General features: G+C 35.8%; 2 protein-coding genes across 2 annotated transcripts in view; one reads left to right on the top strand and one right to left on the bottom strand.

Moving 5' to 3' along the window:
- NF1 (neurofibromin 1) overlaps window positions 1-22,987 on the top strand; it is a 330,500-nt gene that overhangs the window by 267,565 nt on the left and 39,948 nt on the right. Inside the window, exons 35-37 of the mRNA XM_006891069.1 lie at window positions 15,436-15,868; window positions 16,516-16,856; window positions 19,279-19,481. Of these exons, the coding sequence (XP_006891131.1) occupies window positions 15,436-15,868; window positions 16,516-16,856; window positions 19,279-19,481 (977 nt within the window). The remainder of the gene's footprint in view (window positions 1-15,435; window positions 15,869-16,515; window positions 16,857-19,278; window positions 19,482-22,987) is intronic.
- On the bottom strand, window positions 9,561-10,256 carry EVI2A (ecotropic viral integration site 2A). Its single transcript, XM_006903613.1, is given in 1 exon segment — window positions 9,561-10,256. A coding segment is annotated over 1 exon segment (696 nt).

The following is a 22,987-nucleotide window of genomic DNA, read 5'->3' as shown; positions in this document are numbered from 1 at the left end:
ATTAAAAAGGCAGAACCTGAGTGGAAACATAATTATAAGCCTACTTTACGTTTATAAGATTAATTTTGATAGATTCACATCCTCTATTTTCAGTAGTAAATTGGCATGGTATTCAGGGGATGGGATTTTACTTTCTTGTTTAAGGGTTACCCAAGCACATTGCGGGTGAGTCAATTCTGAGTCTTGACTCCCCGTCAGAACACAGTGGGACTGCCCTATAGTTTCCAAGGCTTTAGATCTTTATAGACACAAACAGCCTTGTCATTATTTGGCATAGCAGGTTGTGGGCTTAAACCACTGACCTTAAGGTTAGCAGCCAAGTGTTTTAATCTCAACATTACTAGGCTAGCTTTTAAGGGCTATAGTGGTATTAGAACTAATTCATCACATTTTTATTTATCCTGCCTGCCTCTTTCTTCAGTGCTTTAGTTGTGTGCTTTCCTAGGATCTACTACTTCAGAATTTATGAGTCTAAAAAGGAGGAGTATGATTTTTCAAAAGAATAAAAATGAAAGGGTTTACTAGTGAGGAAACGAATCTTTCCCTGAAGTACTGGAAGCAGTGTTGTTACTAAGGTGTAAAGTTATACATGTTTTACAACATGCCTCTGGAACTCTGTGAACTTTGGTAAATGATGATTGTTATAGAAAGGCTTCAGGCTTTTTGTTCATAGGGTCGCTATGAGTTGTGCTCAACTCAACGGCAGTCAACAGCAAATAGTAATATATGTGTCATATTGTTTCTACAGGAAAATAAGGTAGAAACAAAGAACAATATGGAACAAAGGAGTTAAAAAAAAAAACCCCAACAAACCAAACTTAAATGAGAGAGGAATGCGTAAGAAGTACAAGATACTACAAAAGTACATGCTGAAACAAAACCAGAATAAATGCTGAATATACAGGGACAAGGCAAATCAAATGAATAAGTACTGAAAAGAGACATTTATAAAAAGAGGGACGTGATCACATCGGTAGAAGCTGGAGGGTGAAAGAAGTAATGGCATGTCACTGGCCTGAATTTGTGGGTACAGAGAGCCACTGAGGAGGAACTGTCTAAACAGATAGCTTGGATGGATGACCCCATCCTCACGAACTCAGTTTTTCATTTCAGGCTCTCTTAACTGCTTTTAACATCTTTGAGAATCTCTCTGTTTTCCTGGTATCAAATAGAATTGTATCTGCTAATTATTCCAAAGAATCTGTATAGATCTATGTGTAGTTTTTCTAGAAATACCTATTTACTGCTCAGACAGATCCCCAATTTATTGAACTTCAGATGACAGTGTTTTACTCGTTGTCATAGACTGGCATTCTGATTTTTGTTCCTTTACTTTGCTGGATATTTTCTGAAAAAGAGGCTATTTTAAAAACATTTAAGTGTAGAAAGAGTCCTAGCATTGTACATGTTCTCATAAACATAATGCTTAAGTAATAAAGAATCCAGCTGTTAAAATTGAAAGTAAATTGCATATGACAAGAAATATGTTATTGTCTTTTAAAGGATAGTAAGGAGATTTGGAATTTATGTCCTAGACTGAGAGGCAAGAATAGATGACAGAACAAAAAAGTACCTGTATTAAGTTACTTTAATAGAACAAAAGTAAGTCATAATACAGATACCATAATAGGAAGAAAACAATTTTGTATCTTGAAGAAGAGCTCAAAGGAAAATTGACCTGGGTCTATAATAGAGAGTATTTGATATCCATCTTTTATCAGTAATAATAGCTACCATTTGTAAAGTGCATGCCTAGGGACTATCCAGTTTGGTGTTTTGATGACTTAGTCTCTAGGGAGCTCACTGCTAACCAAGAGGTCTCATCTCTGATGAGTCGAATCCATCAGTCACTCTTTTTGTCTCTTACACTTTATAGCCTCACAAACCCAATGGCAGGTCAGCTCTGAGTTGGTTGCAAACACAGTGGTGAATTTTAGTTACTTTTTAGTTTGATTGTATTTTAATGAACTGAGATACTGAATCTAAGGGTAACTTGCCCAAATGTCACAGCTTTTAAGTGGCGCTAGTAGAGAAACCATGCCAATCCTGTATCAAAGCCCACTCCTTCCATTATACGTCACTATTTATATATGCTCTATGACCTTTTATAGTAAAATTATGAATCAGGAATGCTTTATGAATGAAGGAGATAGATACATAAGTAATTTTTGTAACTCAAGAGGTAGTCAAGGGAGGGAAAAGAAATACAGAAAAACCCAGTTTAGTCACATGATTCTATGAGGAAAATTAAAGAAAAAGGAAAAAAATCTCTTTGTAAGAGTTTTGCATGGTTAGCTTGAAAACTTATTAATTAAAACACAATTATACTGTAAATTTGGAACTAACCCTTGAGGCATATATAGAGAAGTCTTATCTCAAAAGGAGGGAGTTCTGGTAACTTAGTGGTAAAGAGCTGTGCTACAAACCCAAAGATAATCAGTTCAAGTCCACCAGCTGCTCCACTGGAGAAAGACAGCTCCTAGGCAGTCAGCTCCTATGCCTCTGAAAACCCACTGGAGAGTCAACTATGAATCAGCTCCAGCTCAGTGGTGTACAACAACAATAACATGTAAAAAAGAAGTTAAAATATTTTCTATTCCGATTTCTGTAGAAGTCCATTATTGTCTTATATAAAATAAAGTCTTAAGGATATGAAGTGCTCAAAATAGTATTGTCTTAATTACCCACTATGAATTTTTTTCTTGAAACTTCAGTTTTATGTAGACTCTGCAATTTTTATTTTAGAAGCTATTTACTTAGTAATTGTGGTTTACTTGGGGAATAACCTCTTTTATGCATATTAGCAGTTTCTCTTGTTTATTCTGTGAGTGTTAACAGCAGTTTCTTTATATCTATTTTACATTGTTAATTAAAGACTCAGCATTTGTGATATAACTATGTAGATGATGTAGATTTATGTGCATACACTTTGTCTTAACACTTTTGTCTTAGTGAAAGTGAACTTTCAAAATGAGCTAGAATATTTTCATCTCAGCATTGCTATAAAATTTTATTTGGGTAAAAATAAAACAATAATGATAAAAAGTACATTATCTTATTTTTCTTGACAATGAAGATGACTAATCTTACAATGGAAACTAAAGAGAATTGAAAGGTCTTTAAGCAATAGATTCTATAGATGGCAAGAAAATTAAATAGAAAGCAAATTAGGTGTTAGCAGTTAGCATTTTAGAAATTTTAAATGCAGTCATGTCCTGTAGATTCTAGGTTATTATCTCACTCTTTAGCTTTATCTGACATAGATAAAATTTTATTCTTTTAATTACAGAAATAATGTTAGCAGACATTGTGATTTAGTAAATCTAAAAGGATTTACAAAATAAAAGCCTAGGTTAAAATCTTCCTCCAAGGCAAACTCAGCATAGTATTTTTCATTCAGTGCAACCCAACCATAAAACCTGTTCTAGACATCATTATGAAAGTTGTTTAACATAAATTTAAAGCACTGTTGACATTGTTACTTTATAAAATTTACATAAAATCAAACCAAATTGCCCGTGTGAAAATTTTCTTACCTCAGCTGTTAACTTCTCTTGTAGAATGCTAAATTCTTGTTCTAACTGGACATTTTAGTGATTTGGCTAAGAAAACAAAAGGGGTGGTTCAATTCAGATTGAAAATGATCCCCTAGAAAACTGAAATGGTTTCTGTAGAAAAAGAGGAAGTTTATCAATAGTCGTCCCGGAAGTGCAATAAGCCACAAAGTGACTAAGAAATGTACGACTTTAACAGAATTTACTCTGAAACAATTTAGAACTACATGATTTGAGTAATTTTAATTAGTGTTTTTAAGTAAATGTATGAGGCTTTCTAATAATTTTATTGTAATGGAGAGAAAAACTGTATACTCTTAAGAAGTTGTCCCTAAGAAGACTTCTTGCTAAGTGAGTGATGTGTTCTGTTTATTTGTATGATCATAGGCAAGTTACTGCATTTCTGAGTCATAGTTTCCTCCTCTGGAGTAGTTTTAGTTTCCTTATTGAGTTTTTGAAGATTAAATGAGATAGCATATATGAAATTTAAAATTCAGACTATGTAGCTCCTAATTGTTACCTACACACTTAGTGCCCAGTAGAGTTAACATTGTATCTGTAAACTCTGAACTTGACTGGAAGGCAACAACAACAGTGTAGTCAAAGACTAAATAGATAAAAATATGTATCAATCCTTTTAAACAAATACTTAACTACGTGGGGGGGGGGGGTGTAGTTCTAGTCTAGAGCTGTTTATGTCCTCATAATAGTACCTACTTCTCAATGGAAAGTAAAACAAGTTGGGAATCCTTTTTAAAGTAAGAAGTTAACTGAGGCAAGTGTATTGAAAACAGTGAGAGTCTGAATAAACATTTCTTTCATTGAGACTCTTAACAGTCCAGCAGCCCTTTTACTCATCTGAACCAGGAAAGTTATAATGCATAATTTCCAAGCTTCTGTGGGCATTACTAGAGAGTTCTGATGGCTTGGTTCTAAGGAATTGTACTGCCATCCCAAAGGCAAGCAGTTCAGATCCACCAGTTGCCTTGTGGGAGAAAAGCGAGCAATTTCTTCCTGTGATTAACTGCCACTGAAAACCCGCTTGGAGGGTCAGCTTTGGGTCAGTTCTATTTAGATGGTGCACAGCAGCATGGGAATTAAATCAATACAAATGGCCTCCTGGTGACACATACAGATATCAACCCTTGCTTGCATTAGTGTGTGAGTGAACTAAATGTCAACTACTTTTCCTTTCCCCTGATCACTGTATAAGCACAGAGATGAAGATGACTTAGTTGTTAATACAATTTTATTTATGTATGTGTGTATAAAACTCAACTCATAGCTGACACTCCAGTACATTTTCAGAGATTGTGAATCCGATGGGATGAAATTACCCATCTTTCTTTGATGTTGCCACTAGTGGATTCGAACCTCTAGAGGGGTGCCGCCTTTAGGTTAGCAAGCAGCACAGTTCCCTGTGAACTGCTCCACCAGAGCATCATGTGCACATGTGCCTGAGCAGCCACAGTGCTTCTTAGAAAGTGGGGTGGCGAGACTTCATTTTCCATACTTTGGCTTTATTGTAAGGAGAGACCACCCTTGGAGAAAGACATCATGTTTGGTAAAGTAGAGGATCAGCAAAAGACAGCTTTTAATGAGATGAAATAACATGGTGGCTACAACAGTGGGTTTAAGTGTAGCAGTGATTGTGAGGATGGTATGGGTTCAGACATGTTTTTGTTCTGTTATCCTTGGCTTAGTGTTCCATAGAGGCAAAAATGGCAAAGCTTCATCTTCCATACATTGGACATGTAGCTAGGTGAGGCTGTTCCCTTGAAAAGGGACATCATACTTGAAAAGCAAGTGTCAGCAAAGGAGAGGAAGTGACCAAGAAGATGCATTGAATTGGTCACTTCAGCAGTGGACTCTAGTGTGTCAGAGATGATGAGGGTGACACAGGCTAGGGCAGGGTTCAGGTCTATTGTTCCAAGGGTGCCTGTGAGTTGTACTAGATGCAGTGGCACCTAAGAACAACAGAGCTGACTCAAGAGCAGTTAACGGTAACTAGCATGTATGTTTGAAGTGCAAAGAACATCCACAGATTTAGCATTTAGAAGTACAACTCGGTGACGTGGATCACATTCTTTGAGGTGTATGATCATTCTAAACCTTCTTTTATGAATTGTTCCTCCCTCATAAACTTGCTGCCCCACAGTTTTGTGTCTAATCTTTTGAGTTGCTATTCTTTATTTGACCCCATATAGATAAGTCTTAAAATAGTGCTTTCTTCACTGATTAAACAACTGTTTGGTTTTAAGGAAGACTTCAAGAAATATTCTTTAAAGATTTAAAATTTTATTTGGAGCCAGTAATTTGAGAGATTCATTCATCCTTCATGCCTCTAGAAAATCTGGATTCCTAGACAATATGAGATTCTGTTCTGCACACCCCACCCCCTTTGTTTAAGATGTGTTTTTCTATATAAAATGTGATCGAAATGTTCAGTACTAGTAGATAGTAGCTGGGTACCATCCATTTCTTGTAATCTTACCATTAAGAACTATTGATAAACTTACTCTTTTTCTACAGAAATTTGCCTCCTCATGGAGGCAGTTAGCCACACATTTATTTCTTCCTACTTTGTAATTCTCTGTCAACATTATTTTAGATATTTGGGAACTTCTTGCTTACTCATATAAAATTGAGAATAAGTTTTTCCATTTCTATAAAGTAGGCTGTTAGATGTTGTTGGGGATTGTATTGAATCCACAGATCACTTTAGGTAATTGGCATTGTAATAATATTAAAACTTCCAATCTTTGAACATATAAAATGTCTTCTCATTTAGTTAGATTTTCTTTTATAGTCTTTTATAATTTTTATTTTATAAATATTTCACATCCCTAGTTAAGTTTATTATTAGACATTTTCTTCTTTTAAATACTGCTCTAAATGAAATATTCCTAATTCTCTTCCAGATTTGTCACTGCTAGAGATTTTTGTTTGTTGATGTTCTGTACAATTTTACTAAATTTCTTACTGTTGTTTTTCTGTACTGTCAAGTTGGAACCGACTCATAGCTGACCCTCCAGGGGGTTTTCAGAGACAGTTAATCACACAGGAGGAGATGACTTATCCTTCTCCCACAGAGTATCTGGGGGCTTCAGACTGCATGCCTTAAGGATTGCAGCGCAGCTTCTTGCCACTAGGCCACTTAAGCTCCCTAATTTCTTACTGGCTATTAAAATGTCTTGCAGACTTTTTGGGATTTTCTCTTTATAGCAGTAAGTCATCTACAAATAGAAATAACTTTGTTCCCTCTTTCAATCAGATGCTTTTATTTTTTTCTTCTTATTTTCTTCGTACCCTGGCTAGGATATCTATATATTATTTAATAAAAAGTTTGAGATTAAGCACCTTTGTCTCGTTCCCAATTTGAACCTTTCTCCTTTAAGTATATTGTTGACTGTTGGCTATTCATATATGCCCTGAATCATATTAAGAAGCTTTCCTTTTCTAGTTTCCTTGGAAGTAAGACTTAATTCTTAAGATATTTAATATTAGATGCAAAAGAAATAAATTTTTTCATTTCTTAAAGGGGACATAATATATAGTACAATGTCATAAAAATGCTATAAAACATTTGATTAACTATTTAAAAATTCTTACATTAAACAGGTAGGCTATAATATTCAGGAGTAAAAAATAAATTTTTTTGTTCAATAATAATTTTTTAATTTGATATCAAAAATACCTCTCTTTAAATACTTTTATATCTTTAGATATTTTATATATATTTTATATATTTTTTTAAATATCTTTATATATTTTTAAATATCTTTAAATACCTGCCAAGTTTGAAAAAGTACCACTTGCTTTTATGTTTATTAACTGTGATTGGATGATACTATGAGGATGAATTTGAAAGAGTTTAATTATGGCAAGTCCTCTTGTGGGTCTTTCATAATGTACCTATGCCAGAGTAAACATCAGCCATGAACCATTGCCTAGCTCCATGGGCTGAGAGCACTGACGGGGCTGCACACTGAGAAGAAAAAAACCAAAACAATGACAACAAACACGCAGTTTAATAACTGAGTCTTCTTGTTGTTCTGTACCATTAATTTGAAACTGACCCATACCTAACCTTCTAGCAGGTTTTCAGAGGCAGTTAGTTAATCATATGGGAGAGAATTGCCCATCCCTTCCCTTACGGAGCAGCTGGTGAGTTTGAACCGTATGCTTTTGAGATTTCAATGCAACTTCTTGCCATTAGGCCACCCTGCCAGTGAAAACTTTGTTTTGTGAAAATATTTGAACTGTATATATTTGATAGGAAAGTAGTGGTCTTGTTAGCAGTTTTTATAAACTTGTTTTCATTTATTCTGGAAAGTAATACTTGATTCAAAGAGTACTTTCCATTTATCACTGTTTGTTCTTGTGTATAGTATCTAAAGCTCTCTTTTTCACTTTGTTGACTTTTAGCTAGGATAAAAATGTTGTGATTTATTATTTAGGAAATGATTTTTTTAAAAAAAATTGCTAATACATTATAATAAAATTGTCTTTTCTCTCCATCTCTCTAGTTTAAAAATGTAACCTAAATCTTTGGTGCCACAGTAAATTTGATGACTACCTAGAGCGGTTTTAATGTATTACCAGTGCTCACCTTTCCGGTTCAATCACATATGAGAAAGAGAGAATTAGGCATTGATGTATTATAAAAAAATTTCATAAGCAACCAGGATGAAAATCACTAACCTAGAAAATAGAGTAAAATTGGGGTTATACTTGGGGAAGAAAAAAAATCTGTTGACCTGTTGTCCAGAATAAAGCATGAAATTTTTCTGAAAAATGTATCTTACATAGTGCATCTTATGTCAATTTTAACAGATAGTTGGGAAATCTCCCAAACTAATTTTTGTAATATACTTGACGATGGAAGTCTTGACTTAATTAAACCATCATTTTAGGAAAGTTCTTTTTAAAAGTTAAATAATTAAAGTATCTGTTTTTTCCAGATTTGATCAACACACACACACACACACACACACACACACACACCCTTCCTTTTTGCATGCAGCTTCTTGCCACCAGCGCTCCTTGAAATTTAAAAAAAAAAACAAACCTAATTCTGAATACTTAAGTATTAACATTCCAGTAAATACTTCCAGAGAAGGTGCTTGTTGCACGTTAAGAGTTTACATTGACAGCCAGCAATCTAGTGTGGCTACCAGTTGTGTCTGTTTTAGGTTGTGCCCTTTTTCTTAATGATTTCTGTGATGCATTCTCTATGAAAATAAAGTACAAGTACATATACTCACAGTTTTATTTTAACTAGTCTTAATAGTATATAAAATGAAAATATTTTGTTTAATATTTATAGTAGAAAAACACTTTCTTGTGTGTATCATATGATCTAGACTAAGTTAGCTGTGTTGAAATATAAACTAGTATGGATTCTGCCATATCCAGCAAAGAAAGTACCATTACATCTATAGAGTTCAATCCTGGATGTTATAAATACAATTTCTATTACTTGATGGTGCATGTGCTTGGTTTAAACACTCCCCAGTTTAATTATATTCAAACAAAGATCTTCTAACAGTTGTTGCTGAATAAAGAAGGGGAAGACCACGCCAAAAACCCACTGCCATCGCACTGACTCCAATTCATGGCAACCCTCTGTTGATTTTCATTCCGGTGGGGGGGGCAGGGGAGGCAGCCTATCTTTTGCAGCTGGTAGATTCAAATGACTAACTCTTTAGTTAGCAGTACAACACTATATGATGCCACTAGAGCTCCTTGAATAAAAAAATACACATTAGTTATTCCTCTCTACCTGTCCTGACCAGCTCCCTTATGTATCTTACACTTGCTTTCAAAAATAATTCAGTGTCAAGACAAAAATGCACAGCTTAAGTAAGCAGACATACTTCTCCCTCTCTCACCTGCATAAGATCTGTCATGTCAAATTTTAGAGTACTAGGCCAACACTTTGTTTCAATACCCAGCTAACTTTCATTTTTCACGCCATAATCCATTGCTACTTTGCCATTTTCTCTAGTGAAGCATCTGTTAGTTAGTGAGTTTTTCAGTTCCTCCTTCATCTTTTCTTTCCCTCGTAGCTGTGAGCACTCCAGTGGATTGCATCATTAGGCCAGGCCCTGTAAGCTGCTTTGCCCTTTTCCAAGTGTCTGAATCAGCAGGCCAAAGACCGCTGCTTGCCAGAAAATCACCATTGCTTCTAGGCTGACGCTTGCCTGCTTGTTTTGATCTTCTAAGCGATGAGACTTTGTTTGCCAGAATTACAGTTGATAGAAATAGAAGAGTACAGAGAAGAAAAAGCACTGCTATTATAATAAAGCAAATTAACATGGCTGTTTTGTTACCATTTTCATCACAGACATCCTTTTCGAAAATTTCATTGTGACTTTTGCTTGTGTCTTCATTGTTCTGTACCGTTGAACTGTTCCTCATCACTAGGGTTGTGTAGATCTGATCAGTTTTAGAAGTTAACGATATGCGAGATGATGTTGGCATTTCAGGTATGCTTGTAGAATTACCTCTGTAATCTGCTTCAGGCATTGCAGTTGTGTTAATGTTTATGTCTTGGTTTTTGCCTGTCTTGTTTTGAATAACTGGATCCCAGACAGTATTGTTAGTCCAGAGGTCAGTGTAGTTGGCACTTGTGCCAGGTAACAGAAAAAACCCAGTTATCAGGAAAGCAAGACTCAGGTGATACCCGGTGAGTTCCATGTCCATAGGTGCACTGCGTTCTGTGGAGACAGCAGTAGAACTTATTAATGTGTGAACAAGTCAAGGTTTCTAGTGTTGGTAATTATCATTTAAAACTGTGAACTGATACTGAACATTTACTCTCCTGCTCAACTTTAATTTGTTTTTATAATTTTAATGCTTTGTATAAATAAACATTTTCATTTCTTTTTTTAATTTTGGTATCAAAACCTGGAATTTCTCTTACATTTTAGATTCTAGAAGTTAGTGTTACAGATTATTAAATCATCTTAAACTGAATGCTATAGCTTCATGTAGTTTTCTTCCTTTCAAGCATGCTAGACTTCAGCTTTTAGTCACATACTTCTGCTTTTACTTTTTTGATTCCTCTTTTTTGGGAAAAAATTATTAAGGATCATTATTACAGGAACTCTCCACCCTCTAACAGATATGTCTTTCTAGAGAAAGAGAAACATGGCCATGAAGCAAGAAAGTGGACTTCAGATGAAAATTGAAGATGTTCTTCTTGTTTCCCTAGTGTTTATCTTGATACTTTTAGGAGAAAGCATATACTTAGAAATACATTTCTCCTATTTCTGACAGCAGTTTTGTGGTGACGGGTCTGTCTTTTCAGGTCTTAATTCTCCTGAGATAACAGACTTTTCTGAATATAAAGATACGTTAGTCCAACCTAAAATCTTGACATTATAAAGAAAAAGAAGCGTGTTTTAGAAATAATCTCAAAAGCTCAACAAAACTTTAATTTTATTGAAAATTGTTTGCACTCAGCCATTTCTTACATGCAGTTAAATATAAAAAAAGAAAGAAATTGAGTTTCCAGAGCACAGAGATTTAGAATGACTGGGGCCAGGGGGATAAAAACTGTAAAAGTTGAACAATTCCTTGGAAATCATTGAGTTTCAAGTTTAGCTCTTGAAAGCCAGTACAAAAAGGAGTCTCACAGGTTCTATTGATATTCTTATTACTGATCATATTATTGAAGATGTAAATACACTTACCATGTTTATTACAGGCACATTAATTACAGGTAATTTAACAGAGAATATTTAGAGTCATTGAAATAACCTCATTTATACTAACTTAGCAGTTTGCACTACACATAAGACTATGTTATTGCTAGCATTGACTTAAGGGAACAAGAAATAAAAACTTGTTTGCTGAAGATTTACCAAGTTAATTTGCTCCTTTTAAAGCCTAGTATATTTTGTTGGCATCCCTCTCAAATGTAAATATACATAGGGATCATCTTTTTTTGTTTTTAAATGCAGATTCAGGTTCAGTAGGACTAGGATGGAGCCTCAGGTCCTACATTTCAGGCCTACTACCAAATGATACCTACCAGGAGCCAACTGTGCTTAGAGTATCAGAGTTTCTTAAGAAAAAAGTGTTTAGCGAAATCAAGTGCTTTGAAGCTAGTATGGCCTTAGAGAATGATCAACACAATATCGCTAAAGAAAGGGAAGACCTGGAGTGTTATGGAAGGATTAATGGAAATCAGAATTACAGGGAGGAGTGGTGAAAGGACATTTACATTGTGGATATGTCAGTTATAGAACAAAATGTGTGTTAATGGTTGAATGAAAAGTTAATTTGAATACCTTCACCCAAATCATGATAAAATACTTTTTAAAAAATATTTTAACATGTTATTTGTATCTAATACCTAATGTTTGTGTACTAGTAATGTACAGTAACTGAGAATAATAAGCGTGATGTGTAGTATAAACAGAAGTGCGTATAATAAAGAGTAGAAACGGGCAAGTATCATTTGAGGTAATGTTTGTTTTGGGGGGAGGGGGTTTGTTTTGTTTGAGGTAGTATTTTATGTAATAACAGGAAAAAATCCTTAAGATAGCCTCAAATCAAGTTTAATTTTATTAGGTTGTAACCTTTAATAGAGAGCTAAAGATGTAATATGCTGATTTATATCTGTAATAATGCTTAGCTTTATCTTTTAAATGGACTAGCATATATCATTGGATACTTTTTTGTTCTCACAAATACTTTAATTTGGGTTAGCAAGTGATTTCATCTTTTTACTCAGGTCTAAGTTGTGACATTTGATGATGCTAAAAATGATTTAAAGTGTGGATTCTTGTCTCATTTGTTCATTATCAGTGTAGTATGCATCATAGCATTTGTACATACTATCACAGTGCTTACCACAAGACAGATAATAGGCCCGCTGTTGATTGTCTTAAGCCAGATGTACTGCCATCCCCAAATAAACAAACAGTTGGCAAAATAGGACTGTCTTTGACCCTTACAGAGGCCTGAAAATGGAGAACTGTCTTTGTATCCCTAACTTAACCCATAAAGGCTAGGTTGCATTATCAAACATTTTTTTATGTGTTAATTTTCATAATGCCTAAGGATTAATCATGAGAAATGTATTTTTATATAACTTTTTTCCTTCCAAATAAAACACTCTAGATCATTTGTAAAGTCTAAACTCATATCTTTCTTAATCATAATTTAAACAGCCGTGTTGATAGTAAATCTTTCTACTTGTTTCTTAAAGTTTATTTACTAAGGCAAAAAGTAGTATACATTTCATTCAGTTATGATTCTACTTTGTTAGTGAAATTCTTAAGTACTATTTGAAAGCACTCCTTGAAATATACTAATCTTTACAAGCTCATAAGTGAAAAGTCTTAAGAAAAACCATGTAACTGACGTACCTTGTGAAGTGCTTGGTCAAAATCTGTTTATGATATGATTTTAATAAGTCACGTCTTTTCTTGTCTTGAAGCCCAGCTTCCGAATCATTTAAAGCAGAATACACTTGAAGATTAGTAACTTTAAAGTAAATCAGCAGTAAAAAAAGGATATGTACAGCTAGCTTTCCACTTTTAAAGCCAAACCACAGATGGATGACACATTTCCTTTCCGCTGCAACTAAAGCACATGTCACGGGGGGAAGCTCTCCAACTTGTCTTGTTGGCTACTGGCGTGACAGGAGGCTTTGTAGAACAAATCCCGCCTCCAGAGCACAGAGGGTTTTCCACTTAGGGCCTTTTGACCTCTGCTCATTAGAGATGCCTGCTTTCATATCATTCAAAAACATTATGAAAATGGAATCTTCCCTGCAGCATTAAAAACCTCCTTCAAAAATATTTGTGTATCCGATTGATTTTGATAACATGAGTTGTATTGACTAGATAATAGAAACAGTGGTATTTATAATGATATTCACAAATTATGGCACCACAAAGTGATTTGAGAAAATAACTAGTTTATATGGGAAAGGAAATAACTTTTGTGTCAAAGCATTTTCCAGAGTGTCGCACTGTAGCAATGGGCTCTAGCATAACAGTGATTATCAGGATGCTATGGAACCAGTCAGTATTTTGTTTTGTTGTACCTGAGTTGGAACCCTCTCACCAGCACCTGACTGCAACCATGCACATACATATACACACCCATCTAATGGCCTTATCACCTCAGAATCAACATGTCTAAATGGACTTGATTTTTCCTCCAAACGGACTCTTTGTGGTCGCTGATTGTAGTCATGATAGTGTGAAGCTTGGCATGTAATAAATTCTTTCACTTTAAGTCTTTTCTTGCAGGCCTGATCAAATCTTAGATACTGTTGATCCTTCTGTTATATTATTGGATCAGTTCATTTACCCCCATTTTTACAGTCACTAAAGTATTTTTGGTTCTCATTAGACTATCACTGGACTACTACTTTTCCCCCTAGCCTCCTCTCATTTTACTACAATTCTGTGTGTATTATTTTCTTTATTCGTTGATTCAGAAATGTTTGGTATGAAAACACCAGAAGAGGAAGTTGTTTAAAAACAGTTGCAGTTACCAGGACCCACTTCATTGCAAATCAAGGTTGATTTAATTTGAAATTCTAGTAACATGTTCTTCAGGGTCCTCATTATCAATGAGCTACTATGTCCTAACATGACTCAGTGAGGGTGGGCTGGGGATATGAATAGAATTTGTTCGTTTACACAGCTGAATCGTGCAGACATAAATCTAATCCCAGGTAAAGAATTTTCAGAACACACAGCATGTGGTCAGGACCCTGTTTATCTCTTTATTTTTTTATTTTTTTTTTCTCTTTAGTTTCTCAGCTTATTCTTTTCAGGTTTTAGACAGACTTTTCATCCTAATGAGCTCACAGCTCCCAAGACTACATTTTTCCCTGTAAAGCAAAGAAGGGGGAAATAATATCTCAGTTCCTGAACGTTTTAACCAAGTCCATGAACAAAGTCTTTTTTGACTCTCTTTGTCCTGATTTCAGTGTTGCGTGAACTCCTGAACCTACATCTCTGGTCGGGCTTGAATATTTGGATGTTGTTGTTAAGTGCCGTCGAGTTGCAGGCGACTCATAGTGACCCTATGAAGGAGGGTCCTCGACACTTGTGTGCCTTTCATCCTCTCTCCAGGTTCATAGGGTTTCTGGAGGAGTGGATACCACTCCTCCTTCCAAACTTGTTTTAATCAGGGAGCTCCACCCCACTCTGTCTGTATTGAGTAACCAGCCATTAACGCATTTGACACATCAGTGTCACAGTGTTCAGCCTCACAGCAACCAAAAGTGACCACAGTATGGCAACTTGTATACCAGGGCTATACGACCTAGAGGAATGTCTGAACAAAAACAATAAAAGACAGGCCTGAGAGCTCTGGTGCCTTAGCAGTCAGGTGGTGGTCAACCAATCCAAAAGCACATAGTTCTAATCCGCCAGCTGCTGCACAGGAGAAGTATGGGTTGTGACCTCCCATGCAACTTACTGCCTCTGAAAACCCTCTGGAGGGTCAGCTATTAGTCTGTTCTAACTTGGAGGTACATAACAACAAAGTCCTTTCATTCCATTCTGAAGTGCTGAATTTAATCATTGCCACCTTGATATTTGAAAGGCTTGGCGACAACCAACAAATGTCCACTACTTGCTTCCTTTCTTGATTTGATGAACAAACCTTTATGGAGTATGGTGGTTCAAAATTTTTACATTAGAGATTTGCTCTTCTCTTTAACTTATTTTCCAGTGTCTAAAGAGAAATTGGCTGAAGATTGGATCTGGACTGTGTATAATTGTGTTATATTATTCTCTGTAGAGTGCTAATCAGAAAGTAAATGGATAAAATAGATTAATGGCACTAATGTATTTGTTAAGAGCTTGTTATTAATCTGTGTCCTTTTTGTTGTTTTTCTTAGGTTCAAAACTGGTCAGATCAACGGCGACTTGCTGATATACCATGTCTTGCTGACTCTAAAGCCATATTATGCAAAGCCATATGAAATTGTTGTGGACCTCACACACACTGGGCCTAGCAATCGCTTCAAAACGGACTTTCTGTCCAAATGGTTTGTTGTTTTTCCTGGCTTTGCTTATGACAATGTCTCCGCGGTCTACATCTATAACTGTAACTCCTGGGTCAGAGAGTACACCAAGTACCATGAACGGCTGCTGACTGGCCTCAAAGGCAGCAAAAGACTCATTTTCATAGACTGTCCTGGGAAATTGGCTGAGCACATAGAACACGAACAGCAGAAACTGCCTGCTGCCACTTTGGCTTTAGAAGAGGACCTGAAGGTATTCCATAATGCTCTCAAGCTAGCTCACAAAGACACCAAAGTTTCTATCAAAGTAAGTTTCATTCTGTATTATATAGAGGATGTCCTGCCTTTCCTCACTTACTTCACTGCATCCTGGCCCCTCTAGCTATCCCTGCATAGTAGTGCATCAAATGTGAAGTAATTCCAGGCTGCGAAAGAGAATTACTGTCTTCATGGAGGTCCAACAGGACATGTGAGTGGTGTATACTTACGTATGTTCTAAGTTGGATTGGAAGCAGAGAACTGTTGAAGACAAGGATTTACTTTATAGGCATACCTGTAAATAGTAGGAAGACAGTAAATGGAAATTACCTAGCCAGAGTTCTCATTATTACATGATCTTTGCAGAACGAGGAATGTGAGCTTCAGGATAAAATTAGTATAGTAATCTCTGTAGGATTCTACCTTTTTTAAAAGCAAAAATTAATTTTTTTTTCTGCTTTTCATTTGTTTTATTAGCATCAATATATATATACAAAGTGAAAAAAAATAAGCTTTTTAATGTCTTTAGTCTTTTTTAAGACAATTCATCACAATAATGATTGAATCTGGTTTAAAGTATACTGGTAATAATTCTTAAGGAAATGGCAAGGATGATGTTTTAATTGGGTGCTTTATCTTTTTGTTGCCTCTCAGAACTGTGTGTAAAGGATTAAATTCTTTAATGCCACTTTCCAGGTTGGTTCTACTGCTGTTCAGGTCACCTCAGCAGAACGAACAAAAGTACTGGGACAGTCGGTCTTTCTAAATGATATCTATTATGCCTCGGAAATTGAAGAAATTTGCCTAGTGGATGAGAACCAGTTCACCTTAACCATTGCAAACCAGGGCACACCACTCACCTTCATGCATCAGGAGTGTGAAGCCATTGTCCAGTCCATCATTCACATCCGGACCCGTTGGGAACTGTCACAGCCTGACTCTATCCCCCAGCACACCAAGATTCGGCCAAAAGATGTCCCAGGGACACTGCTCAATATCGCTTTACTTAATTTGGGCAGCTCAGACCCTAGTTTACGGTAGGTCTTTTACACACTCTCGCTTCAGCTTTCCTCAGGATTTATTTCTTTTAAAATGAAACCACTTAATAAACTTTAATACTGTAAATAGGAAGGCATGCTATGTTGGTTAACCAGTGTGACTTCATCAAGTTCTGAGGTACTTACATGAACTGTGGAATGCTGGATAGAGTGATTCACACTAACCTCAATATATGTTCTTTTTTCCAGGAAACTTTCATTTGAAACAGACAACCTAGCAGATTTTTTTAAAAGAAAAAGTTTTTTTGGATTGTGGGGGTTTTTGGGTTATTTCCCTCCAAATGTGCCCCTAAATTAAATCTCTCTTTCTCTGAGTCCTGTTAGTTTCCCCATGTTCAAAAGCATGTTATTGTTCCATTTTCTAGCGGTCAGATTAAATTAAAGGCTGTTTGACAGAAAGGCGTAATGTTTAATAACTAAAAAAAAAAACAGCATTACTGAATATTTTCCACTTAGCTTACTTTTGGAAATTAAAGAAATTATAAGACCAATACTGATACATTTTCATATTGGTAATTTAGATTCTGTGTAGGCTTAATAATTTGAATATTGATATGGAAAGAACATGACATGTAGAATCAACTGATTTGCTTTAAATCTAGGTCTGCTGCTTTCTGGGTATATATGACTTTGGGCACAGTACTGAAATTCTCTGAACTTTTGTCTCCTCATTTGTAAAATGGAGGTAACAATGCCTTTCTTATTTAGCTACAGAGGTTTAATAAATAATGGTATAAAAGACAGAGCACTGGTGCCATAGTACAGCATGTGACAGGCTGCTAACAGAATGTGACAGATTGCTAACCAGGTCACTGAATCCACCAGTTGCTCCAGGGAAGAAGGATAAGCAGTCTCCACCATAAATACTGACAGTTCTGAAACCCAGTGGAGGTTCATCATGAGTCAGTTAGTGGCCATGGGGCTTTGTTTGGTTTGTGGAGGTGTTTTTTTAGTATTAAAACACCAACCCCACAGCCATTAAGTTGATTGTGACTAAAAGCAAACAGTTTTGTAGAACTGTAATATAGGGTTTCTGAGGCTATAAATCTCTACAGGAGCAGACTACCACATCTTTCTCTCATGGACTGTCTGTGACACCCCTTGTTAGAAGAACTCTGGTCCTTTAGACCTTAAGATACACAAAATAAAATAGTGTCAGAATAGTTTAACTCAAAATTCCTACCAATTAGAAACAGTAGTAGTAATAATAATAATCTGATTCAGGTGCATATTGAGCTACAAGCCTGCCTTTAGGTTCTACTTGAAAATGCCTCACAGAAGAGAGCGAACAATTTTCTAATAATTATTGGCTTGAGTGAACTTACATTCTTCTCTCATGAAATAAAGCAAGCTGGCAGTTTCTGCTTTTCGCTGAAGCATGTCATCCCTGAGAAGAAGCCTTTAAATAGAATTATATTTCAGTGGCTTTTTCCTCCTATAAAGTGGTTGCATAAATTTATGAGCATGATGAAAATTTAAAAGTGAGGAAAACCTGAGATTTACTAAACAGTTAAACTGTCTTTTATGTTATTGTTGTTAGGTGCCATTGAATCAAAACAGGCTCATAACTGACTCTTCAGTGGGTTTTTTGAGGCAGTAAATCACACAGGACAAGATTGTCTTTCTCTTACAGAGCAGCTGGTAGATAGGAACTGCGAGTCTTTGGGGTGGCCACACAACTCACTACCATCAAGCCACCAGAGCTCCCTTTTACTGTTGTTGTTGTTGTTGTTGTTGTTGTTGTTGTTAGGTACTGGTGAGTTGAATACAACTCATAGCAATCCTTTGAACAACAGATCTGAACTCTGTCCTATCCTGTGCCTTCCACACAATCTCTCGACACACTCAGTCCCATTGCTATAGTCACTGTGCCAGGTTACAGATAAATGTTGGTTTTTAGCCTATAGTTTGTGTGTAACTTGTAGGATACTCAAAAAGAAATTTCATAGATGCTAATTTGTTTGTTGAGGAGCTACGTAGTTGCATTGTTGATGATAACCATTGTAACTTGATCTAGTAGGAGAAAGAACCAAAATTTGAGTCTTGATTTCATTAAGAACATACCATATTTTATTCTGACTTGTTTCTGTTGCTTTACATTAGGATCTAACCCTCCCATGTTTTGTGTCCCAGTAAAATGTCTCCTAGAAAGGCAGGCCTGTACTTAAATAGTTATGGCAAGAGCCTCATGGTGCTTCCTTGTGCTTATATCAAGAATGGTGCTTTAAAAATTCCTAAATAATGCAAGAGTGTTTTGTTTCCTATAGATTGGTAACATTTAATCATAAAATTTGAAAAGAGCTTACTGTGCTTTGTAATAGAATTACAACTTGTATGTTATAAAGAATTTTTTTTAATGAAAACTATATTTTAAAACTACTTGCTTTGTGTTTTCTCCTAGGTCAGCTGCCTATAACCTTCTGTGTGCCTTAACTTGTACTTTTAATTTAAAAATTGAGGGCCAGTTACTGGAGACGTCAGGTTTATGCATCCCTGCCAACAACACCCTCTTTATTGTCTCTATTAGTAAGACACTGGCAGCCAATGAGCCACACCTTACCTTAGAATTTTTGGAAGAATGTATTTCTGGATTTAGCAAATCTAGTAAGTAGTGATCATTTCCTTTCATTCTATCAGTGATTCTAAGAGGACTCAAAAAAAAAACCTTTCCATTTTAGAATTTGCCAGTGAAGTCATTCACCTTGACGTGGCAAGGTTTAGGCTTTTTTTTATGTGTCTGTGGATCATTCATGAAATGGCTATTGTATTTTGGTCTAATTAACTTCAACAGTTTTTTTCTTTGTGGAAAATTACAAATAAGTAGTAAAGTATCCATCTTGTCCTGTCATTTTAGACAAATAATCATTTTCTCTCATCTTCAGGTTAACTTTAAACTTTGATTTCATCTTACTTGTATGGTTGTACACTTTATGAAAGCTGCAGTGGCATATATACATAGAGTTCAGAGCTAGCCCCCGGACCTAGCTTTAATACATTGCATAAATTTGACACTTTTTATTTCTGTCAGTTGTCAGAACAGTATATATACTATTCTTTCTCCACAGTATACAAAACACTTTTTTCTTCATTCAGACACATTTTTATTTGCTATATTAGGTGAAAGAAATATTTTATAATTCATTGAAATCAAGTCACTGATCTTTTTATGGATGTAGCATGCTTTATTTATACAATGGAATAAAGTTCTGATATCTTCTACAACATGAATAAACCTTGAATACATTATGCTGAGCTTTTATTTTTAAATTTTAATGAAAGTTTATAGAGAACTTGGATTTCCATTAATTCACTGTTGCACATTTACCTCCCTGCCTCCCTTGTTATATAGTCCCATCCCCCCAGTCTTTACCACTTTACTATGCAGCTCTTATTCTGGACTCTTGTCATGCCAATAATACCTAATCATATATTCCTTTTATATAGTTCTGTCCCTCGACTGTTTCAAGGCCATGTGCATTATTTATCCCCTCTTTGCTTAGTTTCCCCCAAAGACCCATGTCAGTCCTGTTTTATAACTGTGGCATTATGCAGTATTTGACCTTTTGTGACTGAGATATTTCACTTAACATGAGGTCCTCCATGGTCACCCATTTTATATATTTCATGAGTTCTTGTTTTTCAGTGCTACATAATACTCCATTGTGTGAATATACCACAGTTTCTCTATCCATTTGTTTGTTGATGGAAATTTGGGTTGTTTCCAGCTCTTTGCTGTTGTGAACAAAGCAGCAATAGATATGGGTGTGCATTGTCACTGATATTTTTAAATGATATGTAAGAACACAGCCCTGCTAAGAAAATATATAAAACAGATTTTTTTTAAACCAAACAAGGCTTTATTGAAAGATACTAATGTTAGAAATATTTTAATGAATGTGCAAGCATATATTGTTGCTAGACAAACCCTTATTCCTATATTAATTTACAAATTGAGTGTGGTCCATCAAAATTTAGCTTTGAAGGGTTTTTTTCCCCCTATCATCTTTAAAATGGAAATAGAACTTAAAGTGACTCTAAATTTCTGAGTTACACAAAAATATCCAAGAAAATGTAATAAAAATGAAAGAAGCTTGCTATAACAGATGTTCCAATATGTTATAATGGCTGAATAATTAAAATGAGGCATTTAAGAATCACTAATCAATATTCGTCAGAACAGAGCAGGGAGACACTGGATGGTTCTAAATCAAGAAAGGGGTCTGTCAGGGATGTATTTTGTCTCCATACGTTTTCAATCTGTATGCAGAACAGATCATCCGAGACGCTGGGCTATACGAAGAGGAATGTGGCATCAGGATTGGTGGAAGAATCGTCAACAGCCTGCGTTATGCAGATGACACAACCCTGCTCGCTGAAACTGGGGAGGACCTGAAATACTTGCTGCAGAAGGTCAAGGACTGCAGTCTTCAATATGGATTGAAGCTCAACATCAAGAAAACAAAGATTCTCACCACTGGGCCAATTGGCAGCATCAGTTTGGATGGTGAAGAGATTGAGATACTTAACAGCTTTAGTTTATTTGGCTCCACAGTCAACACTCTTGGTAACAGCAGCCAGGAAATCAGGAGACGAATTGCATTGGGAAAGTCAGCTGTGAGGGACCTCTCATAAATATTGAAGTTCAGTGACATCAGGCTGGAGACTAAGGTGCACCTGATCCAAGCTATCGTCTTTGCAATTACGTGCTATTCATCAGAGAGCTGGACAGTGAATAGGGATGATAGAAAGAGAATTGATGCCTTTGAGTTGTGGTGCTGGAGAAGAGTGTTAAATATACCATGGACTGCTGGGAGAACAAACATGTTTGTCCTGGAGAGGGTGAAGCCAAAATGTTCCCTGGAGTCAAGGATTCTGAAGCTTCGTCTGACATACTTTGGGCATGTTGTAAGGAGGGACTGGTCTTTGGAGAAGGGCATCATGTTTGGGAGAGTGGAGGGGCAGCGCAGGAGAGGAAGATCATCGATGAGATGGATCGATTCTGTGAGTGGAGTGGTGGGAATGAATGTGTTTGAGACAGCAAGATTTGGCACAGGATAGAACGATGTTTAGGGCTCTTGTACATAGGGTTGCTATGAGTCGCAAATAACTCGATGGCACATAACAACAACAACGATCAATATTCAATAAAAATTATACTTTATTCTTAAAAAAAATTACTAAACAGATCTATAAAAGATAAATAGATCAGGAAAGAAGCATCACTTACTGAAGAGGAAAATGATGTCCCAATACAGATGAGATGGGAAATGAATCACATAGAGCTTATTTGTACCACCCACAAGATACCAAAATAAATTTTAGTACAATAATAGAGTTTAATAATAAGAAACTCCTAAAGGTGAGAGAGGGTGAAAAAGGAAGTCATTATTTAATTGCTTTCTGAGTGTATAAGGACTTGTGAAACAAAAGGAAAACATGATAGAAGGAAACAGGAAGTGATGAAAAAAATTTAACGATGACCTCCATGTTTGAAAAGTAAAAGATGAGTGAGAACCTAGGAAATACATTTATAACAAGTATGAGAAAAGAATATATGTCATTTTAGAGATTAATAAGAAAACTGTATATTCATTAACAGATTTGGGTAGAAAAGAGTATTTAACTAAGAAGTTCATCAGTAAAATTAGAAATACAGATTGAAGCAGTGCAAGAACATTCATCTTGCAGATTGGTAGATTATTCAGTAAAGTTTCCAAGTCTTAAATCAGTTTGATGACTTTTCATCTGTGAACATATTACATAATCACCCAGATCAGGATTCAGCACATTTCCAGCACCAGGAGGCCCCACTCACTCTGTACCATCACCCAACAGTAACAGCCGCTGTGATTTCTATTCCTCAAGACTACATTTGTCTATTTTTAACCTCCATATAGTATTACTTAGAATTGGAGCAATCTAAAAGTCAAGTAATAAAGGACTAATGAAGTAATATAAAGCTTTTTCTTTTTTATTTTATTCTGATTTATTTACAAAGTTTGAATACATTGTTTCTCACAAAAATTCCTTCCCATTTCCTTCACCCCACCCACCCATAGAGTTGTGAAACCCTATGATTAACACCCTACCCCCCAACCATCCTCACCCCT

Source organism: Elephantulus edwardii, unplaced genomic scaffold, assembly GCF_000299155.1.
Source record: "Elephantulus edwardii isolate Elephantulus edwardi_28Jun2011 unplaced genomic scaffold, EleEdw1.0 scaffold00094, whole genome shotgun sequence".
NCBI classification, from domain to species: Eukaryota; Metazoa; Chordata; class Mammalia; order Macroscelidea; family Macroscelididae; genus Elephantulus; species Elephantulus edwardii.
The sequence above is the reverse complement of the archived record's forward strand: the minus strand, read 5'-3'. Positions and strand labels throughout refer to the sequence as shown.